The following is a 27,171-nucleotide window of genomic DNA, read 5'->3' on the forward strand; positions in this document are numbered from 1 at the left end:
AGCCTTATGCAGCTCAAACTCTGCCAATTAATATAACAAAAGCTTCACAGTCAAGTTATTTTTATGTTGCTTGTAGCTGTTGATACACTGAAAGGTCCCCGCCTAATTCTTCACAAACACTCACAGAAAGAGACGCAGAGACTGAGGCAGCGAGGCCTTTATTAGCTCCATCACCAGGGCTTTAATGTGACATTTATCTGTCGTTCATTACCTCCATCAGTAAAGGTCAGACTCGTGCATGTGGGCCCTTTCAGGTGTTTGGGCCCCTTACCCCACCTGCTATACCCAGGAGCACACAGGGACATTACTTCATTACTCATGGTGAGAGGAATCGCATCTTTGACTTTACTTATTGGACAAAGGAAAAAAGGAGGGACACGGGGAATCCATGACATTTGCAGTGAAGAGGTAAAGCACACAGAAATCTCCACTGGCTTCTCCTTAGAAGGCTTCTCTTTGAGGTGGGAAGGCGCTGCTTGGATAGCAGGGAGATGATGGTGGGGGAGGGGGGGTGGTTGATGGAGGCAGAGCTTCCTGTCTGTCTCTGCATCCCAGTGCGCTGAGAGATAATTGAGCGCAGTGAAAGCCGAGCATTCATTCAAGGACCTTGACTGGCGCTGCTGAAGCCTCGAGGCTCAGGAGTGATTCAGCAGCGAGCAGGAGATAGACGGGGAAAGTAAGACCGAAAGAAAGGAGAGAATAGAAGAACAGGGAAAAAAAGAGGAGGAGGAGGAGAGCGTGAGTTGCGCGCTCCATTGGCGCCTTATTTCACTGCTGAACAACAAAACTATGCGAAAGAGGATTTTCAACCGATGAAAACTTCTCTTCTCTTTGCCAAAACCTCAAGCATTTACTCCAAATCCACCAAAACTTTGGACTTCATCGGATTTTGCGGATGCGTCGGGCGCACCGGAGCTCTCCAGGGGTGTAGCCGTGCTGATTCTGGTGCGTCTTTGCGCTGGTAGAGGCTGCGAGTGTGTGTGAGCGTGTGTGTGTGTGAGAGAGAGGTGGTGGAGGATCAGCCGGAGTGGCCGACCAGTCAGAAGGATGCTGGAGGGCAATGCCTGCAGAAAGAGAGGATGAGATTTGTCGAAAGGCGCTGGAACTGCTCTCCGACCTGTGCTCCAAGGGAGAGGTGCAGGATGACCACTGCCTGGATTTCATTTACTACTTCAGGGACCTGGCCAGACCGCGTTACACGGACTCAGGTCAGACTCCACAGTCTTCTCTCTGAGAGTTTAAAGTAGACTGGATTTTTATTACAGGAACCTGCAGCTGTCCTAAAAATAATTTGAGTTGGATGGTGAAACTGATGATCTCATCGCGAGCTGTAGGGGCTGATTAGAGTGAATTTTTGTTTTTATAAGAACATTCAGCACTTTAATCTCAAACACACACTGCTTCTCTTAAACTTTACAAAGTAGGATTAAAGAGAAATATGATGAAATGTGAAATTTTATCCTTATTCTGTCCTGATAATGTATCCCCTTGCTTTGAAAATGGACACACTGATTTGCAGATTTGAGAGAGCCTTACATTAACAGGTGTGTGCATAAACTAAAAGAGGTTTTTCTTTGTCCACCAGTCTGAAAAGAAGAGAAAAATTTTCTCTTCTGCAAAGAAAAAGCAGCATAACACACACCACACTGTTTCACAATATTCTCTGTTCACTAAAGGTGATAAGAGTGTGATCTGTGAACTTGTTGCTTGCATCCATTTGCACCAGCAGAATCTACAAAGCATTTCATATATACAGCACGTGTGTGTGTTTCTTTGCAAATCCACCAGTGTCCTCCATCCTTTCCTGAGCTGACTGAAGTGTGTAAGTGTTGGTTTCTCTTTTACTGTGGCTGGCTGGAGAGAGAGAGAGAAAGAGCCCCACCCGATATTCCCCATAGCTCCCAGCACTTTGCAGACATGGTTCTAGGAAAACAATGAAGACCAGTGATCTAATCCAGTAGAGTCCCTGCGTGGAGAAGTTGGCTGGGATTTCTTCAATATTGGCATTAGAAATCTGATCAGCCAGGAGGAGACCAGTCTGAAAAACATTCTGGTGAACTTTGAAACTTTAAAAAGGCTCAGTTTGTACCATGACATTATATTTATATTGCACATTACACTGCAACAATCCTTAGAAAAACTGATGGAATATTACAGGGATATCTCTCAGGGACCGTCCCTAAATACCAGAAATGTGAGTTATTTTCTTTATGAAAAAATTCTCAAAAACCAGTCATCTCTACTGTACTGTGATAAATCTTCAGTACAGAGTGTTTGCACGTGTGTGTGTGTGTGTGTGTGTGTGTGTGTGTGTGTGAGTGTGTGTGGTTTGGGAGTGCATATACATATCAGAGCATGTAGGCTACTTGATTATATTTCCTATGCATATATGGTCTACAGTGTATATACAGTGTGAGCTTCTTTGTTCCTTTATTACTCTCCCCTTTCTGTGAATGTGTGTGTGTGTGTGTGTGTGTGTGTGTGTGTGTGTTTGTGTGTGCATGATTGTGAGTGAGTGTTTACATGTATGTTGGCTTTTGTCAACAGCAGCTGTGGCTGGGCCGCTGCCTTTAAACATGTTACAATCCATCATTAAACATGTATGATGAAGAGGAAGTTCAAGCTACCAGAGTGGTTCCCCTGAGGAGCTATGACCCACTTTCTCTTGTATTAGACTGCTCTAAATGCACACATACACAAGCAGGCACACACATCCACACACACACACACACACACACACACACACACACACACACACACACACACTGTGTGATCCACAACAAACAACTATCTCTAAGTGGAGAGACTGGAGCCTGGCTACTGGTCTCTGGTACTGGAAGTTTTTGGAGTTTCACTTTTTTGCAACAGTTTTAAATAGGCTCCATCAAACAAGTGGTTTCACGCTCAAAGACAGACCCACAGGAGGAATCAGCTCCTCTACTTGCACCATAACAGACACGTAATGGGCCCACATGAGACCATGATGCGTACTTTTTTGCGTACCACAAATTCTTGGTCATTGAAGGTGAAAATTACCACCAATCCATCCTGAATTAAATGTACAGTAGCGATCTTCCAAGTATGCAGTACGTGCTACAGTAGGCTATTGCCAATAAATATGTGATTGAGTTTCTTATATTAATAATCAGATGCAAAACAGAGAGGTTTGCCCAAGTTCAACAGCAATATTGGCATACTGTTGCTGTCTATCAACCGAAAAATCTGCCTTGAATACTCAATATAAAGACTTTGTCATGCTTTCAGTTTGGTTTCACATTCTATTGAACAGAGTTACACTTGTTTACAGGAGGGATGCCGGTGAGGGATCACTCCAGTAGAGGGAACTCTAGTTGCAAGTGGTTGTTGTGTGACACTCATTTAAAACACGTAATAATCATGACAGTTACAGGGTCAGGCAGTTCTAATGCACTCTTCGTACGTTTACCTATGAAAAATAATGCACCAGAGTTTGAATATAACCCATGTTATTTGGAAGGCTGCGATCACGTGACCAATGTGCTGACGAGGGCAAAGAAGCAAGAATATAATGTATAAAGACGAAAAGTCCTCGTAATGAGGCAGGCTGGTAGATGGATCAAACAAACACATGACTTTCCCCCAGGAGACCTGTGTTCATTTCCTGTGTGAAACCAAGTGAACTCAAAGCCCAGTTCAGACCAAAGATTCGCGATGAGACAAAACCGTTTTAGAACATTGCAAAGGAAAGTTGCAGTGGTGTGAACTGGCCGCCTGAGCTCGACCCAAACTGGCTGATGGTGTCACCTGCAACTCCACTGGTCAAAGCACCGGCAGCTGATTTTAGAACGTAAGGCACATTGCTTGTTGCTACATCCAATCAGCTTGTAGTGAAGTCAAGTCAAAATGACCGCAGATGGCCTGTTTGCCTGCTGTGGCAGGTGCTCCATCCCCGCTGAGCCCTCTGTTTACGTACTCACGTGTCGGTTGCTACTGCTGCTCGCTGTCTGTCCTTATGCCCCCTCACACACATTCTCACTGACTAATTAATTTATGCTGCCTACTTATATTGTTGTGGTGTATTTATTATGAATACAGTCCATCTGATGCTCGTTTTATGTTTTTTGCCGTTCATCACTACCACAAATGCAACTATAGCATCTCCCTATCACTACCTTCATTCTTATTTGAAGTAGCTACAAATTATATTCAGCCACAAAATAAGCCTGAAGAGCTGGAAATCGGAACAGAAGTACAGAGAGTTGCTGCTTAGAGATGATACATTGTCTCATCTAGTTGCATTGGTGTGAAGCGGCACATTAAGCACATAACGTGATGACACTCATCCATGTTTCTTGAACCTTACCTTTAGCTTTACTTTCCAAAACCTAAGTGATATAACTTTGCATTGCCATTCATGGGCTCTTTATTTGTAAGATTTAATACAAACCATTGTATTTGAATTTTTGTAAGATATCTATCTTCTTGAGAATATGTTGGCAGGGTGGTGTCTCTTCACTGATAAATTTATCAAGAACCTTTAGCAAATGCATTTAGAAGCAATTTTGAAGTAAACATATGTAACAAGATTTTATCTGGAGAAAACATATCCCTGAAGACTTGCAACAAGCATCAAGTAGCTACGGCTCAGTACACTTTAACCAAACTGGCAGAGAGGCATAAAACATAAATAACAATGAAAAATACATGCACATGAATTCACAGTCAACTTGATATGACAGCTCATGTTGCAAAGTTGCATGCTGAACTCCCTTATCAAGTCTATGTGCTCATACAGACCTTAAAACACTTGACAAAGCTTAACTCTAAATGCTACATATTAACTTCACTGGTATTTAAAGCCCCCCTCCAGCCAGTGTTACTTCCTACTCAGCGGCTAACATTCTTTCTCAAACTAAGAGTGGGGTTGTGGGTAAAAGTTGGACATAATCTATTGCCATGGCAACCAGATTGCAACTACAGTACCTGAGAAAACAGCGATATGGCACTTAATTTAATGAATTTACTGTTTATCAGACCACAAATAGGCAAGCATTAGTAAAAAGCACCAACTCTGTCTCTCTTCCTCACTCTCTTCTGTAATGTCTCCTCCTGCTGCAGCTGTTGATTGTTTTAGATGTGAGGCGCCGTTTGGCTGCTGCACCGAGGAGATGCACCACCACATGCTGGCTGAATAGACATGCTGCTGAGGTCCGCTGTTTGAAATGCAGTTATGGGACATTTTGGAGGTGCAACATCCACCAGCACTGGCTTCCAGCACAGAAACCACACTGAGCAGCACTGTGATTCTTTTTATCTTTTTGGTTTCTATGTGACTTTTCTCTTGTTGCTGCATGGAGATGTTCTACATGTCTGGGCTGAAAGTTGTGTGCTTACCAGCGTCTGGTCCTGTTAGAGGCTGGTGTTGGTGGACCGTGTAAAGCTAGTGCCCCTGAAGTGTATTTCAAACGGCAGACCTTGGCCAGCAGATAGTAAAGAAGAGAGCCAGTGAGAGAGACAGTTGGTGTGTTGTACTATTTCTGCATTGATTGCACCCATTTACTGCACATGCAAATACCAATATGATATTTAGCAGAATGGAGCGTGAGACGGATTGGCGGTTTGGTGTGGTGTTTGTAGTGATGCAGGCGCTGTCATAGTAAAGAGAGAGCTGAGCTGGAAGCTGAAGCTTTCGATTTACTGATCCATCTATGTCCCAGCCTTTAGCTATGGTCATGAGCTCTGGGTAGTGACTGAAAGAACGAGATCGCAGACACAAGCAGCCGAAATGAGTTTCCTCCGTGGGGTGGCTGGGCTCAGCCTTAGAGATAGAGTAATGAGCTCGGCCATCTGGAGGGAGCTCAGAGTAGAGCCGCTGCTCCTTAGTATCGAAAGGGGTACGTTGAGGTGGTTCGTGCACCTGATCAGGATGCCTCCTGTGCGCCTCCTGTTAGAGGTGTTCTGGGCACATGCCACTGGTAGAAAGCCCCGGGGCAGACCCAGGCTGGGAGGGATCACATATCTCATCTGGCCTGGGAACACCTTGGGGTTCCCCAGGAGGAGCTGAAAAGCGTTGCTGGGGAGAGGGATGTCTAGGGTGCTTTGCTTGGCCTGCTGCCCCTACGACCTGGCCCCAGATAAGCGGATGAAAATGAATGGATGATGAGAACTATAATAAAAAAAAGATATTTTGTTTCAAGAAATGATATCAGTTATCATTAAAATGTGAAAAAATACTTTGGAGGGGGGCTTAACTGGGTTAGCAAATCACTATGGCCACCTCCACTGTTGGTGAAAGGTATAGACATATAATGTAGGAGCTGCTAGTACCATGATAAGGACCAGATCCCTTATTGGCTTGTTTGATGGGGCTAAGCCAAAAGCACCACAGCCAGAACTTTAATCTCTGTGATGATGGTGAAGTGTTTTCTGCTTTGTACGACTTGGTACTGCCATTCAGTATCTTTAACACTAACTTGAAGTTGAAGGGGGTGTAATTAATCATATTGTAAATTTCATTGATTCATTAACAATCTTCTTGCAGTGTAGCTGACAGAATTTCACTTCCTGGTTAAAATCTTAAAGCAGCTGTGCGGAACTTTTCGTTTTTATTGATTATAGCACCCCTTTGGTCGAAGCGGTATGACACCCACAGCCTGGTGTCGTAAAATCTCAACTGCAACCGGCAATTACCACATGCATTTGTTTTGGAGAGCGAGAGGATTAACTAACGTCAGGTCAGTCCAAGTAATTAGTGGAAACAGCAAAATGACTCAGTAAATTCTCCTGTCGTGTTTCTGTTCTGATCTAATCCAACACAGCAAAGCTGTAACCTGCAGCCTTCGCTTGCAAAGCTAACGCTACTAACGTTAGGTCAGTAATTAGTGGAAACATGCTAACATGCTAACGTTACACACAAGTTAGTAGTAAAGTAAGACCTGTTCATAAATGTTCTGGTGTAGCTCTGAATTTCTTATAAACTGAGGACAACTGCCTGCTGTATATTTGTATTCATGGTCACAGTCACAGATAATTTTGTGGCGTTTGCGGAATATTCTCTAAATAAAAACTAAAATTACATACCTGTCGATTAGGAAAAGGGCCAACTTGGGATCAGTTTTAAAACCTTTCAAATCTCTCAGCTCTCTCCACTTGGTGAATGCCCGACCGGGGTTTACACACGTTTTGGCTCGAGCCCTATCACTGTCCCGTTTAGCCTTCTTCTGTTCTTTTTCTTGTTCTTTTAGATGGTGCTCCTTCGTTATCTGCCATGACATCAAAAGTACAACCAAGTCCTTATAGATACATCTCTGGTAAAACTGTTATGTGTTCTGCCCGTTGCGTATTGCTAACTTGGAGAACACTCTCTGTAAACATGGCTCCTTCTTCTTCTTCTGTGGTTTAATGGCTGTGGGCCACTGCGGGCGAGCAGAATCACTTCTGCTTTGGGTGCCGTATACTGGTTTGCTGACTTCCGCTATCCTTCCAACCCGCGCGAGGCTACGCTAAATAGCCATATAGAGAAAGGCTTTTTTGTCTCTGTTGGGTTCAAATAAATATGCAGATCTTCAAGGGGGTGTGATACAAACTAGGGACAGTTTTATTAATGGTAAAAAGTTCCGCACAGCTGCTTTAAGGAAATCAGCAAAATGCACATCAACAATCACATTCTAACAAGTCTTTTGTAGATACTGTTACTGAGCTATTAACTTTGTAAACATAGTTAAATATTACTAATTCTTCACCAAACAGTTCAAACCAGGAACGGACTGAACTTTCTTAAAATCAGAGCCTAAATTGAAGAACATCATGGCTCTAATCCGTACCCCCAAACTATGAGAAACTACTTTGTAACTTTTTATTAAATTGCGTATGTGCTCCGGAGAGCCCGTCCTGTGCCTGTTATAGGTCTTTTGTGAAAAATGGACTCCTTTGAAGAAAAAAAAATTGTACTCCTCCTGTTCCTCTATTTTTGAGTTTGTAGCCTGCTCCTCAGTGGACCCCCATGATGGCACCAGCTGTGGGTGCTAGATTGTTGACACAACTGCATAGCCTTTTCCTTGGCCTCGTTTGCAGTATCATCAAAACTGCTCCTTCCTACCTCTGTGGGAAAAACAGGCTGAGAGGATATTGTTAGTTTTTTAAATGTGTACTGCATATACACATCAAATATGAATATTTCATACATGTCCATTTTACAGTTTATTTTGGTAATTTAGAAAAAAAGAGCTGCAAAACATCTTTTGTTTCATGCTGCTGGAATGCAAAATTATTGTAATGTCATGCAAAAGCTTCTCCATTTGCACCAGTGCTTCAAAATGTGTTTTCTAGCAATACCTCCTCAGTGCTTTCATACAAAACTGTATTGCTTTTAGGAGTGTATATGTAAGTGCTGTGTCAAACTGGGTAAATATTTTTGACCATGGGGTGCCAGAACTGTTGTACTGACTTACTCTACAGGCTTGTCTTATTCAAAGTAGGCCTGGGTAATATGGCTGAAAAATAATATTGCTAAATTTTAGGCTACATTGCAATACACAAGATTTATATTGCAATATTTTGAAATTTCTTCCGAAGGACTGTAGACTACTAAGCTACAATTAAGTTATAGCTAGTGTCATAATAAAGCTAAATAAAGTAATGTTGTAAAAAAGTTAAATAAAGTACTGATATAATAAAGTTGAAAAACACTTGTTATAATTAGATGCATCAAAGCAGAGCCACTGATGCTTTTATTCTAAAACACCCACTTTATCTCGGGCCGGAAGTGTTGATGTTTTTGTTGTGAGCTTGAAGTTTCTGGTCAACAGTTGTTGTTAGCAGTTAGCTCAAAGTCAAAGGATTTATTCACTGTGAGCTGGGAACATACAAACAGCTCTCCAGTTAATAAATTAATAGTATTTGCAAGTCACACTGGTGCTCCATGGTCACAAAATTTGACAAAATAGTTGCGGTACAAAGACACATGCTTCTTTTACTCACGCTATCGTTATTTTCATTAAGTTAAACAGTTACAGTGGCACCGTTAAAAGTGATGATTTTTTCATCGTAAGTTGGAAACCAAGTAACAGCTCTCCAGTCCATGTATTAATAATATTTGCAAGTGGCAGTGGTGCTCCATGGTTGCAAAATGTGACTAAATAGTAGCATTCTTGAGCCCTGCAGATGAGAAACACACCTGGCTTGCTATCGCTCGGGACAAAGTGATTTGGATGGGTGAAGGAGTGTGTGTTTGATGCATCATGTTTGCGAGTATTTCTTTCTGTTTGTGTCTGTAATAAGGGAAGAGCCACACTAGAGAGCAAGAGAATTAAAAAATGGCGCAAGTCTCATGCTAGCTTGAAAAACTCGATACTCGATGCTTGCAATAATTCAGTCAGTATATTGATATTCAATAAAAGATAAAGTCTGCACACCAGAAGCTGCTCCTTGAAGAATTAGATGTAACGTTTCGGGCTCCTGCCCTTCATCAGACATGACACTTGTCTGATGACTCACACAGCGCTGAGTTGCATCTCAAATTAATATTCAGGTTTCCAGCTTTCAGATGATGTATACCACTTCTGTATGGCATATATAGTTGAATCCCCCAAAAATCCCCTGCCCCCCCCCAAAAAAAAGACAGAAATGGGTCTACAGTATGTGGGTCTCAGAGAATAAATTGCGTGCTGTTATTTTGTCTCTTTCACCATACTGTGGTTGCAGTGCAGCACTGATCTGAAAGAAATCAATCTAAAAATCTCTTGTAGGAATTGCTTTACCTTGTTAATATGGCCTTTAAAACTCTTTTGAAATGCAAAATTGTGGAATTTTAAACCTGCAATAAAAGAAGTGTGATTAATCGTGATTAACTAATGATCCAGCAGTTAATTGAGATTGAAAAGGTTAATCTTTTGACAGCCCTAGTGTGTACAGATGATTCTACAGCAGCTCTACAGGACTGTTTCAAGGGCACAGAGTGGCACATGTTCAGAGTTGTTGCCACCCAGGAGAACCACATCAATCTGGAAACGTTTTGATGATGCGGTGATCACAAAGAAAATAAGAAAGCCTTGATGAATTGAGAGGTGAAAGCCTTAACCAGAGCCAAAAAAGCTGCCTTTCAGTCATGTTACAAGGAAACATACAGCAAAGACAGAGTCAGACTGAAAGCTGGCATTGAGGAGTTGAAGCGAAAGCATCAGGAGAGACTGGAGGCATTCAAGCACATTCTGATGAAGTGCTCTGAGAAACTGGTTCTCCAGCACATCAAACACAACATCCCAGCCAGTCTGGACCCTTACCAGTTTGTATACAGAGCCAACAGATCCACAGAGGATACCATCTCCACTGCCCTCCGCTCCGTCCTCACACATCCTGAAAATAACAACACCTACAGCAGAATGCAGTGTGTTGATTTCAGCTCGACATTCAATACAATCATGAAACTGAGCACTCTGGGCTAGAGTACTACACTCTGCAGCTGGATATTGGACTGCATCACAGAGAACCTGACACAGTCATCAGATATCTCCATCCTGGTGAAAAAAGGTCAGAAAGGGCTGTATTTCTAAAGGAAACCTAGGAAGGCATTCCCCTGCCAAGTGCTTGTTAACTTTTGCAGATGAGCAATATAAAGCATCCTGATTAGAAACATTTCAAAGTGGCATTCCTACCTAGCTCAGTCTGTAGAGCACGAGACTGCTAATCTTAGGGTTGTGGGTTTGTGCCCCATGTCGGTTGATGGTGTTTTTTTTTAGGATGCTTAGTGGCAGAGTGGACAGTATCTCCGCCTGTCATGCAGAAGATCTGGGTTTTGATTGGCCAATGAAGAGAATTATGTCTTTTTGTAAAACCCGTACATTAATCTGCACTTCGCTGCTTTTTTGCACCTCTAGTTAGATGCTAAACTGCATTTTGTTGTCTTAGCGCCTGTACTCTGTGCAATGACAATAAAGCTGAATCTAATCTAATCAGTAATTACCAGTAAGGAGCGGTGCCTGCGCAGAGCCCAAATGATATAAAAACACAATACTCACCCAAATGACGGCTTGTTCAACCTGCTTCCCAGCAATACAGAAGTATCCGCTGTTGTACCACCAGATGACAGCAGCTTCTTTCCTCACCCTGTAAGACTCCTCAACTCATGAACTCCATAGTAAACTAGAATTATTGCCTTGCGGTTGGATGCCTATACCAACTCGTCAAGTTGCAAGTTACAATTATTTTTGTCCAGACACTTGACAATGCTTCAAATATGGACCTTGCTGCAAAGAAGCAACGAATTCTAAAATGTGGATGCGTCACACACATCTTCAACCCAGCAGCACAGACGATCTGTAGAATTAGCGCAATTTCATGGTGAGCTCCAGAGATTGCTGTCACCAATTCAGTCTCTGACCAAATGTCTCCTCTTCTGTTTCTGAGTCAGGATGTTGAATTATAGCCAGAAAGGTGTTTTTGCAGAGCATTATAATGTCACAGTGAAATATTTTTATCCTATTGGGTGTTTATGTGAAATTTTATTATAATTAATGCATGAATTCTTGAGTTATGGCCAAAAACGTGTTTCATGAGGTCACAGTAACCTTTGACCACCAAAATCTAATCAGTTCATCCTTGAGTCCAAGTAAATGGACTGCATTCATATAGCATTTTTCTAACTTTAGCAACCACTCAAGGTGCTTCACAACGCAGGCACCATTCAACCACATTCACATTCATAAACTGGTGGCTCACACTGTCATACAAGGTGTCACCTGCTCATCAGATAACATTCACACAGCTATTTGGTGTTTAGTATCTAGCCCAAGGACACTTCGACATGTAGACTGCAAAAGCTAGGGGAAGAAACCACTATCCTTCCGATTGGTATACAACTGCTCTACTCTGAGCCACAGCTACCCAAGTGGATGTTTGTGCCAAATTTGCAGAAATTCCTTCAAGGCATTCCTGAGATATTGCACACACAAGAGCAAAATTGACCCAAGGTTGCAGTGACCACCAAAATCTAATTAGTCAATCCTTGGGTTCAAGTGGAGGTTTGTGCCAAATTTGAGGAAATTTCCTCAAGGCTTTCTGGAGATATCACACTCACAAGAATGGGACAGACAGACACATGGACGAATGCACAAACAAACACACACAAGGATGAAAGGATGGACACATGCACAACCTGAAAACATATGCCTCAGGCAATGGCTGTCATCAGCGCAAAGTCGTACAATAAGGTTTTTTTGTGTGTGTATCATAAAGGGACTGCACCTAGCATTTTGTTGAGCAACCATGCGTTGCAGAATGACAATACATGAACCTCATAACCTTGCAACCTTGGAAGGAGCATGATAGTCTCATGTTCTTATTCTGGAAAGCAGAAGAGATTGATCCAAGTCAACAACAACAATGAGCCACTGGAATGTTCAAATGCAGAAAGTACTTTCATTTCTTGGTCTCTAAGATGAGGGATTGATTAAATGTTCGGGGAAATGGGTTAGGTTTCATTACACCCTTGATTGCATTTTTGAGGTATTGTTGCTAGGCAACATAACATTATTGGATATTCGGATTAGAAATCTTTGAGCCTCTGGTGATATTCTTGAATGAGCTCAATAAAGTTAATGGCTCTCATCTCCTCTTCTCTTTGCTTAATTTGAAAACCACCTATTTGCAACACTCTTTTGAATCCCCTACATACAGTTACATTCCTCAAGTTGTTATCCATGCACAACTATCCCTGTTTTCCCCACTCGGAACTGTAAAAGTTGTTTCCACGACATTGTCCCGATTCCTTCCCTTTAGTACCACACTGCCATGCCCTTTCACCTCAGCTATTGTCTCTTATTGACCTACTGCTGACTTGGCTGCTGCAGCTTATTGAACTGTACACAGTGCTGCGCTCCCCAGAGGATGGACTGTACACTTAAGAGTTTAATGAGATGGCTTTAGCCAGAAGTCCTCTCTCTGACAGACCCAGGCATCGGAACAATGAATTGGTCATAATCATAGGCTTTGCGTAATCTGCTCTTAATAATTCTATTAACCTTAGGGTTGCATCATTTTGTAGATATTAAAATATATTTTTCAGGAATGTGGTGTCACTATGGTTGTTTATGGTTTGGTATTATATGTATGTGCTTTTGGCTTTTTGAATGCTGTACAAGTTAAATGATGTATATTTTTACCACTTTGTACCTTTAAAGTATCCAGGGGGGTTTGAAAGAGTTTCCTCATGTGGCCCAAAAGAAATACAATTCAGAAAACTATGCATCCTTAAAAACTTCAACACAAGTTAAAATAAAGCAAGACCAAAAGTCTATAGTCACATTACCTGATCTGGTGCTTTGAGCTAAATGCTAACATGCTCACTTTGACAAAGCCAATTAGCAGGTAGTGTTTACCATGTTTACCATCTTAATTTAGCAGTGGAGCATGATATCATTAGCTACTGAGCACTGAAAACAAAGGACAGCTAAGGCTAACTGTAAGACACTTTGATCATTAACAGATTATTGGACAAATTAAAAAATGACCTGATAGTAGTACTACAGTAGATGAAATCTCAAGGAATTTAAATTTTTCCTTAGCGAAACATGAATGGCTTGCCATTAAATTTTTTACAAAACATTAATGATTGTTGAGATATTTCAGTTTGGACCACAATGACACACTGGCCAACCTACAACTGCCCTCCCTAAAATGTTTAAATATCTTTAGAAGTGGACATCTCACCTCTCACTGGTGTCCTACATCAGTTTTATACCAGAGATTTTGTCGGCCATTATAGTAAAAATAGACATACAAAGTGTATCTGTGGAAAAATAATGCTAATTTCAGAATGAATCAGCCATTTAAGTGTGATGTTTACACCAGTACAGTAGTTTAATTGAAGGTTATTATCTGTGTAGGTGTGCTGGATAGTAAACAGGACTAAACAGGCATCATCGTGAGTATTCTGTGTCTCTAAATTGTTGTTCGCCCTGCTCAGGGACTATACAGAGGGAGTGATGGGCCTATAATGAACTTGCCTCAGAGGTGCTGGGACCTATATTCACTCATCACCACTAATGTTTGCAACCACAGAGATGATTCTGCGTTGAAATAACAAAAACAAAATCACCAATAAAATAGGCCAGATTGGTAGGTTCCCTGACTGCCTGAAGTCAATGGTGTTCATGGTTATTATTATTACGACATATAGAGTTAATATAAAGGAAACAAAGAGAAGCACAAAGAGGCTTTGTGTAGCAGTGTGTGTATCCCGAGGAATTCATATTGGACAAACCTGCAGGACATGATTCGTAAACTTTAGGCAGTACAGGGATTTGTGTGGTCTCTATGTAGCAAAATAAGACTGTGGAGATAGTATATGTCATATATGTGTGAAGAGATATTCATACCTCTCTTGTAGTTGTTCTGAGTGCAGTAGGCCACTGGCCTCACTCTTCTGGCCTCCATGCACAACAAACACACATTAGGGCTGATAAGGGGAATGGTTGTTTTTCATTTCATTTTATTTGTCTCAATAACAAAATCACTCTGCACTGGCATTTTATAAGTCAGCTAAACATATAAATTAATTTCTGTTAATGTCAATTATGCCGAAAATCTTGTAGTATTGACTATGAATAGCGAATTAATCTTGTCGTCTTTTAGCATTATTCATTAATCCGTCACTGAAAAACACTTCAAGGATTCATTAAGTAAAATCATTCAAATGCGTCATCTTACTATATAATGACGAAAACTGTCTTGTGTGTGTGTGTGTGTGTGTGTGTGTTTCTGTTCCACGTTTTTCTCCTCACTGACTTGGTCAATCCAGGTGAAATTTGGCACAGTGGTAGAGGGTCATGGGAGGATGAGAATGAAGCAATATTACATCAATTGGCCAAAGGGGGGCGCTATAGCAACCGATTGAAATTGCAGACTTTGAATGGGCATATCTCATGCCCCGTATGTCGTACAGACATGAAACTTTGCACAGAGATGCCTCTCCTCATGAAGAACAAATTTGCCTCAAGAACCCATAACTTCCGGTTATATAGATTTTCCGCCATTTTAAATTTTTTGAAAAACACTTCAAATCTATCTCTTCCTAGGAAGTTTGACCGATCTGCATGAAACTGGGTGAACATAATCTAGGGACCAATATCTAAAGTTCCCTCTTGGCAAAAGTTGGAAAACTCACTAAAACTGAGCTTCTATAAGGCAATGAATATTGCGGAGGGCGTGGCTCATCACATAAAGGTGTATAACATCTCAAGGGTTTCACCGATCACCACGCAACTTTGTAGGCATATGACCACACATAATCTGAGGGGACCCCTCCATTAATTGACCCCATCAAACAAAATGGGGGCGCTACAGAGCTAATTTCTTATCTAGGTCTAACCACCATATCGATTTTTACTAAACTTGGTAGATACGTAGAACAGGACACCTCAAGGTGACTGGAGAAATTTAACTCTAATTGGGAACTGGGTGGCGCTATAACAACAGAAAAATGCTTAAAAATGGCTAAAATGCGACCGATCGCTGTGGCTCCCCCTGTGGCCGAATGTTTGGGTTGTTTTTCTAATTTTTGGTATGACTAAGTCATGGTATGGTATGCTGTACATAATCACAGAAGCTGTCAGTGTGTCATTCTCTCTGTCCCACATTTTTCTACTCAGGCATAGGTAGAAGGTGACAGAGCTACCAATGGGTATGGACTAGTTGGTTATGATTCTTGTTTTTAATCTAGCTGGGTGTCCTACTTAAGATAAGTCTGCATGGCCTTGACCTTTATATGTTTTAGTCTTATGATTCTTCTTGCACCTGGGCGTGGGTTGATTAAAGATATCACTTCACAGGCTTCCTGCCTCATCAGTGTTTTCTGAAATAGTCTTTCTTTGGTGTAAAATGTACTTTGACTGTTCCAGTCTCTGGAAATCATTCCAGCCGTCCTACAGTTTTTAGCCCTTGGGTGAAGCTGCATGGCCTCATTTTCCATTATAGACCTTAAATTATTCTAATCAGCGTTCTCCTTGTCTGAACGTTTGCCGTTTTGGAGGTTACTCGATAACTCAGTGCTTCACATTCAAACCTTCTCCAAGCTCTGGAGAGATGTTTCAGAGATCCTTGTGGAGTTTAATAGAAGGGTTTCTGTAGAACAACTGGCTTCTGGGCATCACATTTGCTGTGGTCCTTTGTTATAAGCATAGCCCCTTTATAGGTCTCCTCCCTGGAGCCTGAACTTGGAGCGCATCATCCATCATGGCCCAGAAATTATATTGATAACATCTTTCAAGTTTTTGGTTTCTCCCATTATTTATACCCTTAAATCTGTCTCCCACAGAGCTAGTTGGAGCAGTAGTGTAGCATCTGCCATTCTGCAGCCCAACTGGATGATCACCATTATTGTGCAGATTGCTGCTTGTTGCTTCCATTTATAATTGAAGTTGTCTTGTGTATCTTGATAAGCCACTGGGAAAGCTGACAGAAGAATTGTCAATACATTTGAATCACTTCCAGGCTTAATGTCTGTGCCTGAGAATGGCAGATTGGCAGATGTAATGAGTCACTGCACATGTAACACAGTGTGTGTAGAACTCTGCTGCCAGGCTATCAATAAAGACTGGACACACATCTGCAGGATTATATTACGAGTGTGCCTGTTTCATCCTTTCTCCATCGGCAACCGGTAGTTTTAAATTGATTGTAGTGATTGCATTGAGCTCCTGGCCACATATTTTAACCCTCAGGTTGCAGTCTGTTAAATGTAAAACTGTTTCCTTTGGAAATCTTTTGACTGGTTTAATCTATTGTGCGAAAAGTGAAAAACTGTGGGCTTTTGCTTTTAGGAAAAGTTCTGAAAACAACTGGAATTATTTCACATTTGTTAAAAGTTTTGAGATAGAGATATTAAAACTAGATGTCAGACAAATGGCTCGGACTTACTAAGATGGACATGTAGCATTCTATTATTTGAAAGTATTAATGAGGCTTTGTGTGTGTTTGATTGGAATTCAACATTCATTGAACAGCAATCTGCAGTGTCCCAGGGAAAAGCATTTTCACTCACTCCTAATGATAATGGAGGCAAAATGAGAGAGACCAGGTTGTGACAGAGAGAGAGCACTGAAAAAAAAGTCATGCTAAATTAGCTGTGAGCAGTTTTAATGTGCAGTGCAGCCAACTTAAGGGGGCGCACTTGAGCTCTCTCTACCACACTCCCTGCCACTAGGAGGCTACAGCTGAAAACAGTTCTCACTGTTGCTGTTAGTGAGGGGGTTGTACATCAAAAACAATAAGAGCTGCTATTTTGACAGGTGCCTTTTGGCACCAATGTATTTTAGCCTGACTTTGCAGGGAGGGGAGTGGGCGGCAGTTCACGGGATGCAGCTGTAGGACCAGAGTGACTCCCTGCCAGACCAGCAAACTTTCTGTTTCTGCTGTTGCACAGGTTAGATCCAACACTGCCGCTGTTACCCAGCCCACTGTGAAAACTGGAATTCAGATTTTATCTATTTGTGAGGGCCGTCCAAGTAGAGCCTTTGTGCCAGGATTGATCCCGGCCCAATTTGACCCCTGGATACACATACACTCAGAGGTTAATTAATAAATCCTTATTCCTGCTTAAAAACACTCTTGGCAGCAAATGGAATGGTGTATCTGCATGTGTGAGTGTGAGTGCATGTCACAATACCACTTGCTAAATTAAACATGCAGAACTGGCAGGAACATTTAAGTTTCATAGTCAGTGCTGTTGGCTCTCTCTTAGCTTCATTTGCTACCTGTTCTGAGGTTCAATAAAATAAGCCTTTCCACAGCATAGCTGGATAATCAGCCATCCTAGAGCGTGTTGTTGATTCACACAATGCCTCATCAAAGGGAGATTTAGTCCAAATCAATAAAGGCAGCCATCTGTTTGTCTGTTCACTTTGGGGTTTTAAGCTTGATTTACTTCAGAGGCAGGAGAATGCCTCTGCCAAGGCTTCTATCAGGAAAATCCATTCGCATTGATGGACAATGAAAATCTGACTCTGATCTCTCTGCTGATGTGCGTCCTGGTGGTGCAACATTCTCTGTTGCCAACCAAGTGGCTTCAAAGCTTAGATTTGTTGCTTTTATCATGTATTTTCTTTGCAACAATTTGTTGATAACATTTGTGAAAATGTGTCTTATGTGTGATTGAAACGAGATGCTCTGCAATGTTGTTCTAAAGCCTTAACTTCCAGCAGCCAAACTCGAAACCTAAGCCCCATCCCTTTTGCTCTGTGCTCCAACAGTTGAGCAAGTGTGGTACCCGGCAGAACTTAAGTCAACTTTCCCCTTTCCTGTTATATAGATATTCTGTGTGCTAGGCTCGTCTATGTCGAAAAGAAAACCAAAATGAAGATGTTTCAGCAGTGTTTCTTGGGGACTGACACAATCTTGATGGACTCATTACTGTATGTTGTATATAGTCTTACAATATTAAGTTAGCTAATCTTAGAAAAATAACTAAATAAACTAATTAGCTAGCTAATGTATAACTACATCAGGAGGACTTAGCCTAATTTCAGGTCAACGACGTCAGCAGGAATGCTTCCTTCTTATATCTGTGGTGACTTTAAAGCGATTTAGAAAAGGACAGATAGGTTTGTTGCTGAAGATCCCCAATTATTACATTCAATCCATAACAATAACAGTACAGAACAACTAATAAATTGTACAATTACCTGAAATACTGAACACAATAACTGCAGGAAGTCTGTGGAAAACAAGCAATTTGGATGAAGTTTAAGCAGTGAATATTGCTTCAGAGATGAATTTTTTGTTATTTTTAGGAACCTTTTTTTTTTACAGTGTTGTGTCTGCATTATTAATTTTTAGTGATTTTTTTTTATTTTATTTTTGACAGTCACACATATTTAATATTCAAATTTTTTGACAAATTCAGTGTTTTCTTCTCCCTGACGCTTGGTGATTGGTCCCCTAGCTCATTGGTTGATTTAACTGCTACTGGTTGAGACTGTTTAGTGAAGGCTCTGTGAGTATATCTTGTGTTCAGGTCTTGGCCATGCCTTTACTGTGTGAGATGATTAAATCTTGAATAATAATCTTAACTTTAGAAATATCCATTTCATTTTCCTCACAGAATAAATGAAATGCTGAGATATTGTATACTACTGTATATTTTTAACAAAAGTTTTCTTAAACCCCTTAAAATCAAGAAGGCCTTGTGACAGCCTGTGAATATTTTATGACCCCAAGTGGGAGCTGGGACCCCCAGGTAGGGAACCAGAGACATAGAGTACTTAACTGAGATTTGAAATTTGAAAGATCTAGGATAGCGAAGGAATGGCCCACCTTATTCTGGCTCGAATTGGGTACCCTGACATTTTTACCTTAACCTTCACCATTTCCACTCCTCTTGCCTAAACCTAACCAATCCAGCCAAGGAAGACAACGAGTACTGGCCAGCCAAAGAAGAGAAGGGCGGGTCATTCTTTTGCTATCCTCGGATTTGCAAATTTGCAATGAGGACACATACCGGGCAGTGCAAGTGCAATGTTGACTGATAGTCCTGTCATCCTCAGAGTTCACACTGTTTTGCCTTGTTCATAAAAGTTAGCATTGTGATGATATCCTTCCATTGCATACTGTAGTCCTTGCTGTTGGCTTCTTAGAAGCTATATTGCCTGACTGCCAGAAACTGGATCTTGTTAAAGAAACACTGCAGCATCGTCTGAGAGGATCCGCCATGTTTAGAAAATCGTGTTTATTTTTGTCAAGTATATTTGACCTAGCAACAGTAACAAAGGGTGGCAGGACTTGGCATCAGTCAATTGACCATTTGCTTAGCCCGCTCCCCTTAGTTGCTATTGCTGCGTCAAGCCTTAAAGGGATAGTGCACCCAAAAATGAAATTCAGCCATTATCTACTCACCCATATGCTGATGGAGGCTCATTTGAAGTTTTAGAGTCCTCATAACACTTGTGGAGATCCAAGGCGAGAGGGGGTAGCAACACAACTCCACCTAATGGTGCAAGCGCGCACACGTGAGTGCGGTGCACAGAGAGATGTGGTCGATCAGTATGGAGATATTTTGTGGTTTCAATTATGTGTTTTTGGACGTTTGAATCTGGGGCGCCTTAAGCCTCCATTAGGTGGAGTTGTGCTGCTACCCCCTCTCCCCTGGGATCTCCGCAAGTGTTGCATAGCACATAGGCAGGTTACGACATCAGTGGCATATTTGCCAGTGTTTATTCTTAGCTTTTTTATCAGCTGTTATTGGCTGTAGCTAACTACATTACCCTAACTTTAGCTCTATGAGTTGGAAAAATGGTCTCCAGCTTTTGAATGTTTTCAGCTGATTTGTTCTAAAATGAGAACTGTGAACAAGGGAACAAGGGTAAAAGATTGAGGCTACAGTTGTAGTTGTCCCACTTGTCCCAGGCAAAAGGCGACATCCTAACCAGCTAACGGTCCTCGTAGAAGACATGGAAGGAGCAGCATCGTCGTTGCAGTGCAGAGTTAGTAGGTCCTAGTTTTATCAGTATATCCAGGAAAAATGTTAAGCCGGGCTGTTATTTCATTCTAACTCTTCTTGGCAACTTATTTTACACATGACACGCAAGACAGCAATTGGTTTTACCTTTATTGTTAATACTTGAAAACTATATGTTTTAACTTTTAATGTTACAAGAGAAAAGGCTTTAAAGATGAGGACGACAGATCTACACAGGCCTAAAACGAAGACGGTGGATGGGCTGGTTCGTAATGGGGCTTTTTTTTTTTTTTCAACCTAACCAGTAAACCAACAAAATAATGAAATATGAAATGCTCCCTGGCCATGACAGTACAGTAATATTGGGTGATGTAACCAATGTAGTGGTTTGCTGAACACGCTTACATTTGCAGCTTATGTTGTAGCAGACTCACCCTTTAATCCATTCCTTAAAATTTTGCTCACACATTTTTGGCTTTGGAAAGTCTAAAAAGACTTCAAAGTCTTTAAACGCGGTATGTCATACTTACTACAGCCCCATGCGCTCAGCTTCAACAGGGGAAGGGTGTAGCTCACAGGCAATTTAAAATAAGTCTTTCAGTCATGATAAATACATATTTGTTGAGTGTACCTGCATGTATGTACAATACAAACAAAAGTTGTTAAATTATGGTTAAGGTGGACACATATGCATTTTGTATCAAAACTACCAAATAATAGCTCGGCAAGTGAATTTACTGCCTCATTAACCACTTAGAGTCTGATGTAAACCACCTCTAACACCTCACTAAGTATAACACACTTTATACTTGCACCAGTTATTCCTTCATGCATATTCACATTAATGCAAGCAACCCCACCACAGACAATTACACTAATCAAAACCTCTCTAACCTTTTTTTAATTATAATTGTTGACTTCCTTTAGCTTATTGATTTTTGGAGCTTCTGAATCCAATTAACTGCCACCAGCTGTACAGGGTTTAGGCCTTGGTGCCTTGATTGCACCCTGCAAGGGGACTTGAAAAGCGGAGACACCCTGTGGCTTTAGAAAAGGCTCTCGCAAAGGTAACTGAACTAAGCCTCGGGCTGTTTTACTCATTTCAAAAGTCAAACTTATCAAAGAAGGAGCAACAGTGTTTTCAATATTTTTTTTTTTTTTTGACTCAAATATTTAGGTGATTTGAATGGACAGTAGTCAGTCTTGAACAGGAAAAAGGTTTATATGGGAATAAATTACTGATATGAGCCATAATTTCATTTAGATACAGAAAAGCTGAATTTGGAGTGTGGAATGTTCCTATTTTTCATGAAACAAATGCATCAGCTGTTTGGCACATCAAAGCCAGAGCATGGTGAAGGAAGCTGCATGCTCTCTATCTGTGCCAGCTGAGAACACCAGCCCTGCACTGTGTTGGGACACACACTGTATATCATCTCTCTGCTGCTTTCACCTCTCTCCAGCTGGTGCCCAGTGCGGAGCTGCACAGGGCTGGCTGTGTTCTATCCACCTCATTTCACAAATCTTACCGCTGACTGTGCTCTAATAACACAGTGCTTTGCAAACATATTCAGAGCTCTTCAAAATAAAACAAACACTGTTGAGAACGTATGTGGTGTATAGAATAATTGTAGACTACACTCCCTGCCCAGCATCAAACAGTAGACAGACACAAAAAGGGACTAACTGGTGAACATAGTAGAGCATTTCGCATATCAAAGAGCCAGTTATCTCTCTCTGAAGTTGGTGGAGACCAAAACAAAGCTATAAAGAGAGTGAATATTGGGAGTTACATTTGTGGACAGACACACAATTCCTAATGCATGTTAAGGTTGCCCTGTTTTTGCTGGATGTATAAGCAACTCTTGCAAACATGTTCTCCATATCGATTATAAGGTGATGTACAAAGCTGTTGCCGCAGCGGCCCCGGTTCGACTCCAGCCTGTAGCCCTTTGCTGCATGTCACTCCCTCTCTCTCTCCCTCCTTCACACGTAGCTGTCCTATCAATTAAAGACAAAAAAAAAAATCTTAAAAAAAAGAAGGAATTTAACAAACATACCACTCATGAGCAGTTACTCTGATTGGCTTTGAATTCTTTGGCAGGCTGTATTTATGACCATTATCTTGGGGAGAAGAGAGAGGGGTCGAAATGCAGCAAAGAGCCCCCAGGTTGGAACAACTACTTTCTGTGTGAATACAAAAGTCACTGTCACTGTTTTGATGTAACACTGTGTAATTTACATACAGTTGTCACACACCGATGTCACCATTGCGGAAAAAAATGTACTTATTCCAAACCACAACATCTTCTTTTTTTAAAAACGTAACCAAGTAGTTTTGTTGCACAAACCTAATCACAACCATTCCCAACATTAACCACGTGTTACAGTGTATTTATGCTGTGTGTCGCTTAGATATGTTAAAGGGTGCCCTTCAGATGCTGAGGGGTGTGACAAAATGTCTGTATTATGTATGGGAATGACAACGGCTTGATTATCTATAGGTATGTGAACCTGATTCAGACCCTAAATTGGCACCTCACAGTTCAAAGAGTGTAATCTTTCATCACATTTAAAAGCTGGCGAAACAGTGAGGAGTAGAAGGGGCTATTTTCATGGTGTGTGGAGAAGAATAGCAACGGTAGTATTTAAAACAACTTCACCAGAGCGTTTCAAGTTTCAAGCTGTTTTCAAGATTGAGCTTTGATGTTTGGAAACAGTGAGGAGAGCCAACTAACAGATCGATTAACTACGTATTTGCATTTTCAGGTGTAGGACAGGCCTCTCTGTAGAAAACTGAGAGGGTACATCAACAGTGAATCACAGAGCAGCGCTGTTGCTTCACTGCTGTCTGTGGGCCGACATGTTTAGTCATGTTGGCTACACTCTGATCAGTGATGTCACAGTAGGTCTTTTGCCTGTAACAGCTGATGGAAGCTGTGCCATAACAGCAACGTGGCTAGAGGTGCAACATGAATAAAAACATCAATGAAACAGACATAAAATAGATTCTGAGCACCCCACGTGCATGTTCACAGCCACCTGCTTTGCTGGGGAAGCTAGTGATAGTTGTTTCTATGGATACCAATCAACACTGTAATCTCCACATCTTGTACCAGTTAATTACATGCTCTTTTACCTTGACTTGGTGTAGGTGGCATGTCTGTGGCATATCTTTACATTGGCTGTGTAGCATAAATGATGAGCAGCTGTGATAATACTATTACTGGCTTCACAAAGTATTTAGACCCGTTCACTTACGGCACATTTTCTTGTGTTGTAGACACTAGTCCATACCCATTGAGTGCACAGTTGCCCACGTGCAGTTTCACACGGTGTGTGTTTGGGATACAGGTCATAGGAAATTGCAGATTAAATAGTCAACTGAACCCATTAAGAAGAGCAACGCATTCGGACAGAGTTTTTGTGAATCTGATGGTACAACTGCTTTATTGAAAGTACAGTAGTACCATTGCCAATAGTGGGATGGTTAGTGGGCTAAAACTGTACATTAGTAGTTGAGGTAGCACGTTGAAAGGCAGATAGTTAAAGTGTTAATATGTTGTATTGACTTAAAAGTGGGGCGTACTGGTAGTTCACATGGGAAAGGTGCAGCTAGCCCTTGTTGGAGCAAAAAAAAAAAAAAAAGCATTGTATGTAATGTAAATTAACCACTGCCAATTCGGCCACAGGGGGAGCCACAGCAATCGGTCGCATTTTAGCCATCTTTAAGCATTTTTCTGTTGTTATAGCGCCACCCAGTTCCCAATTAGAGTTAAATTTCTCCAGTCACCTTGAGGCGTCCTGTTCTACATATCTACCAAGTTTAGTAAAAGTCGATATGGCAGATTATGTGTGCTCATATGCCTACAAAGTTGCGTGGTGATCGGTGAAACCCTTGAGATGTTATACACCTTTATGTGATAAGCCACGCCCTCCGCAATATTCATTGCCTTATAGAAGCTCAGTTTTAGTACGTTTTCCAACTTTTGCCAAGAGGGAACTTTAGATATTGGTCCCTAGATTATGTTCACCGAGTTTCATGCAGATCAGTCAAACTTCCTAGGAACAGATCGATTTGGTTTTTCAAAAAATTCAAAATGGTGGAAAATCTATATAACCTGAAGTTATGGGTTCTTGAAGCAAATGTGTTCCTCATGAGGAGAGGCATCTCTGTGCAAAGTTTCATGTCTCTACTACATACGGGGCATGAGATATGCCCATTAAAAGTTTGCAATTTCAATCGGTTGCTATAGCGCCCCCCTTTGGCCAATTGATGTAATATTGCTTCATTCGCATCCTCACATGACCCTCTACCACTGTACCAAATTACACATGGATTGACCAAGTCAGTGAGGAGAAAAACGTGGAACAGACACACAGACAGACAGACAGACAGAGTTTTCGTCATTTTATAGTAAGATAGTTAAAATTGATTAATTTTACATTGTTTAGCAAATTAAAATCAAATAAAATAGACTGGATTTACATTGTTTTTTCTTATAAATTGATATACCCAAAACCCCACACAATAAAAATGGGCTTTTGCTTTGTCATAATGGGTGTTTGTGTGTAGAATGAATTGCCAAAAAGTAAATTTAATCAAAAAGTGAAGGCACCTGAAAGCCACTACAATATGTGTAGCATACTAGGTACAGTAATATTTGCCAGTTTAGCACCTCCCTTTCTGTGTGTTTGCGTGTGTGAGTTTAAGGGCCCTATCTTACACCTGGCACTATTTCTAGTTTTAGGCTCATCAGCGCCCATCTGTGCACAAATTGGTGATAAGGTCATAAAATGAGGCATGGTCAGCACATTGTTGGCGATCCAGCTGGCCACCAATGTCGTTAGATGTTGATATTTGGTCTAATTTAGGTTGTGACATTGAGTGACCAAAAGTCAATATCAGGACAGCATCTTATGCTAATGTCAACAGATGACGTTGATATTCTGTTGGTTTTAAAATACATTTAAAATATTGTCAACCCAATTTTCATTCCAACCAAAACTTAACATCTCTTTGATGAAAGAGTCAAATGTTTTTCTAGTGTCATATTAATGTCCAGCGCTATCTGGGGTGTTGCTCTTTTGAGACAGTAAAAAGCGATTGTGACATGGACCAACAGAAACCTGGTCTAAAGTCAGAATGGCGCTGTATTTTCCTGCTTTTTAAAGTTCACATTATTCAGATAGTAAGATGCTGCTACACAGGTGGGTTCACAGGGTGCATACACTCTGCTTGTTACACACACAGGGGGGCAAGGATGGGTTGCGGGTGGGTGAAATAATACATCATTAATGAGGACAATATAAATTAATCTCTCTAAAATGTGAACAAAGCAGAGAGCAGTGCAGAGCTGCTGTCTGACTCCCCATTAAGAGAGACGCTGTCTGCCGACACACCTGGCTGTTAAAGAAAAAAGGTGACACTATGGTTGGATTTATATTATGCCCAAAACATGCCTATGATTAATTAAGGGACGAAATACCCCTTTACCTGTGTTGCACCTTAATTTGTGCCCAGATTATGGGGCAGAGAGTGGGGCTGGATACGCCCTAAACGCACATTGCACTTGCGCCATGCACTTTAGACCATGCACTATAGATCGTTTAAATAGGTCCCTAAGTGTTACAGTGGAGATAAATGAGTCCAGTTGCTGAGAAAACAAATCTCAGAGATAGTTTAGAGAGAATACACAGTTTTAGAAAAATACTGTTTGCATAGGTTCCGTCTTTATTAAGTTTGTAAGTGAATCTGGGTCCTCTGTAGTTTCATAATAAAGACTGGAAAATGATTTTACTTTGAACTCAAGGACTGGACTCTAATTGCATCCATAAATGAGCTCATACACACATCTCACATTCCGCCTAAGCACTCTTCGATGTCCCATTAAGAGATGCTCTCAGCCCTTTTAGCAACAAATAACAAAGGAAAACACTTTTAAATAAATGCAATGCAATATAAAAATGACATCTAACAGCTGTTAAAACATAGAGCATATTTTTGATAATATGACACCATGCCCTGAGTGAATATCCTACGTTGGATAATGCTCAGTGTATCACTGATAGTGTCAGTGTTTCATGGAGTCTGTAGAACATTGTACCAAACAAGGACACTCAGTCTGGTGGCTTAAAAAAAACCCAGAGACGTGCTTTCTCTCTGTTGAGTCTGATTCAGATGGACTAGCTACAAAGAAAAAGAGAACTGAGTAGGAAAGCGGTGGTGAAGTAAGACACAGAGAGCACAGTCATCTCTTTCTCTGTAACTCTATCTGTTCAGGACGGAGAATGGGGATGTCATCCTCCTACACAGCTAGCTACCTAGAAAAAAATAGTTACAGAAAATGGCAACAAGTACGGATGAGATTGATGCAGCTGTACAAGTTGTTGCCAGACAGCTTAAAAAAATATCTTACATATTTTGGATGGGTGTGAAAAACTTCTTTTAATGACCACTACCTCAGCAGTCAAGAAAACTAAAAATAACGTTAGCGGAACATTAACACAGTGTATGGCTGAATGAATACAGTGAAATGAATTGGCTTTGGAGTGCCTTTCAGTCCTTTGTTACCACATTTATGTTAAAACATGCAGTCAAGAAAAACAATTCAACCATGCCATATGCATATTCCATGGATAAGACTGTGTACTAAAGTAAGTTGTAGAATGAGGGCATCTATGTAGGAAGAGCAATGGGAAAGCAGACAGGGTGAAACAGTGATAGCACAATGCATTTAGAGGTT

General features: G+C 41.1%; 1 protein-coding gene across 2 annotated transcripts in view; it reads left to right on the top strand.

The window, feature by feature from the left end:
- The first annotated feature begins 539 nt into the window (after positions 1-539).
- syt9b (synaptotagmin IXb) overlaps positions 540-27,171 on the top strand; it is a 66,813-nt gene continuing 40,181 nt past the window's right edge. The window contains exon 1 of one of the 2 annotated variants that reach the window (XM_049574974.1): positions 540-1,208. In XM_049574974.1, coding sequence (XP_049430931.1) covers positions 1,061-1,208 — 148 coding nt within the window. In that variant the 5' untranslated portion in view covers positions 540-1,060. The remainder of the gene's footprint in view (positions 1,209-27,171) is intronic. The other variant, XM_049574975.1, reaches the window with a different exon arrangement.

This window comes from Epinephelus fuscoguttatus, linkage group LG4, assembly GCF_011397635.1.
Source record: "Epinephelus fuscoguttatus linkage group LG4, E.fuscoguttatus.final_Chr_v1".
In the NCBI taxonomy this organism is placed as follows: Eukaryota; Metazoa; Chordata; class Actinopteri; order Perciformes; family Serranidae; genus Epinephelus; species Epinephelus fuscoguttatus.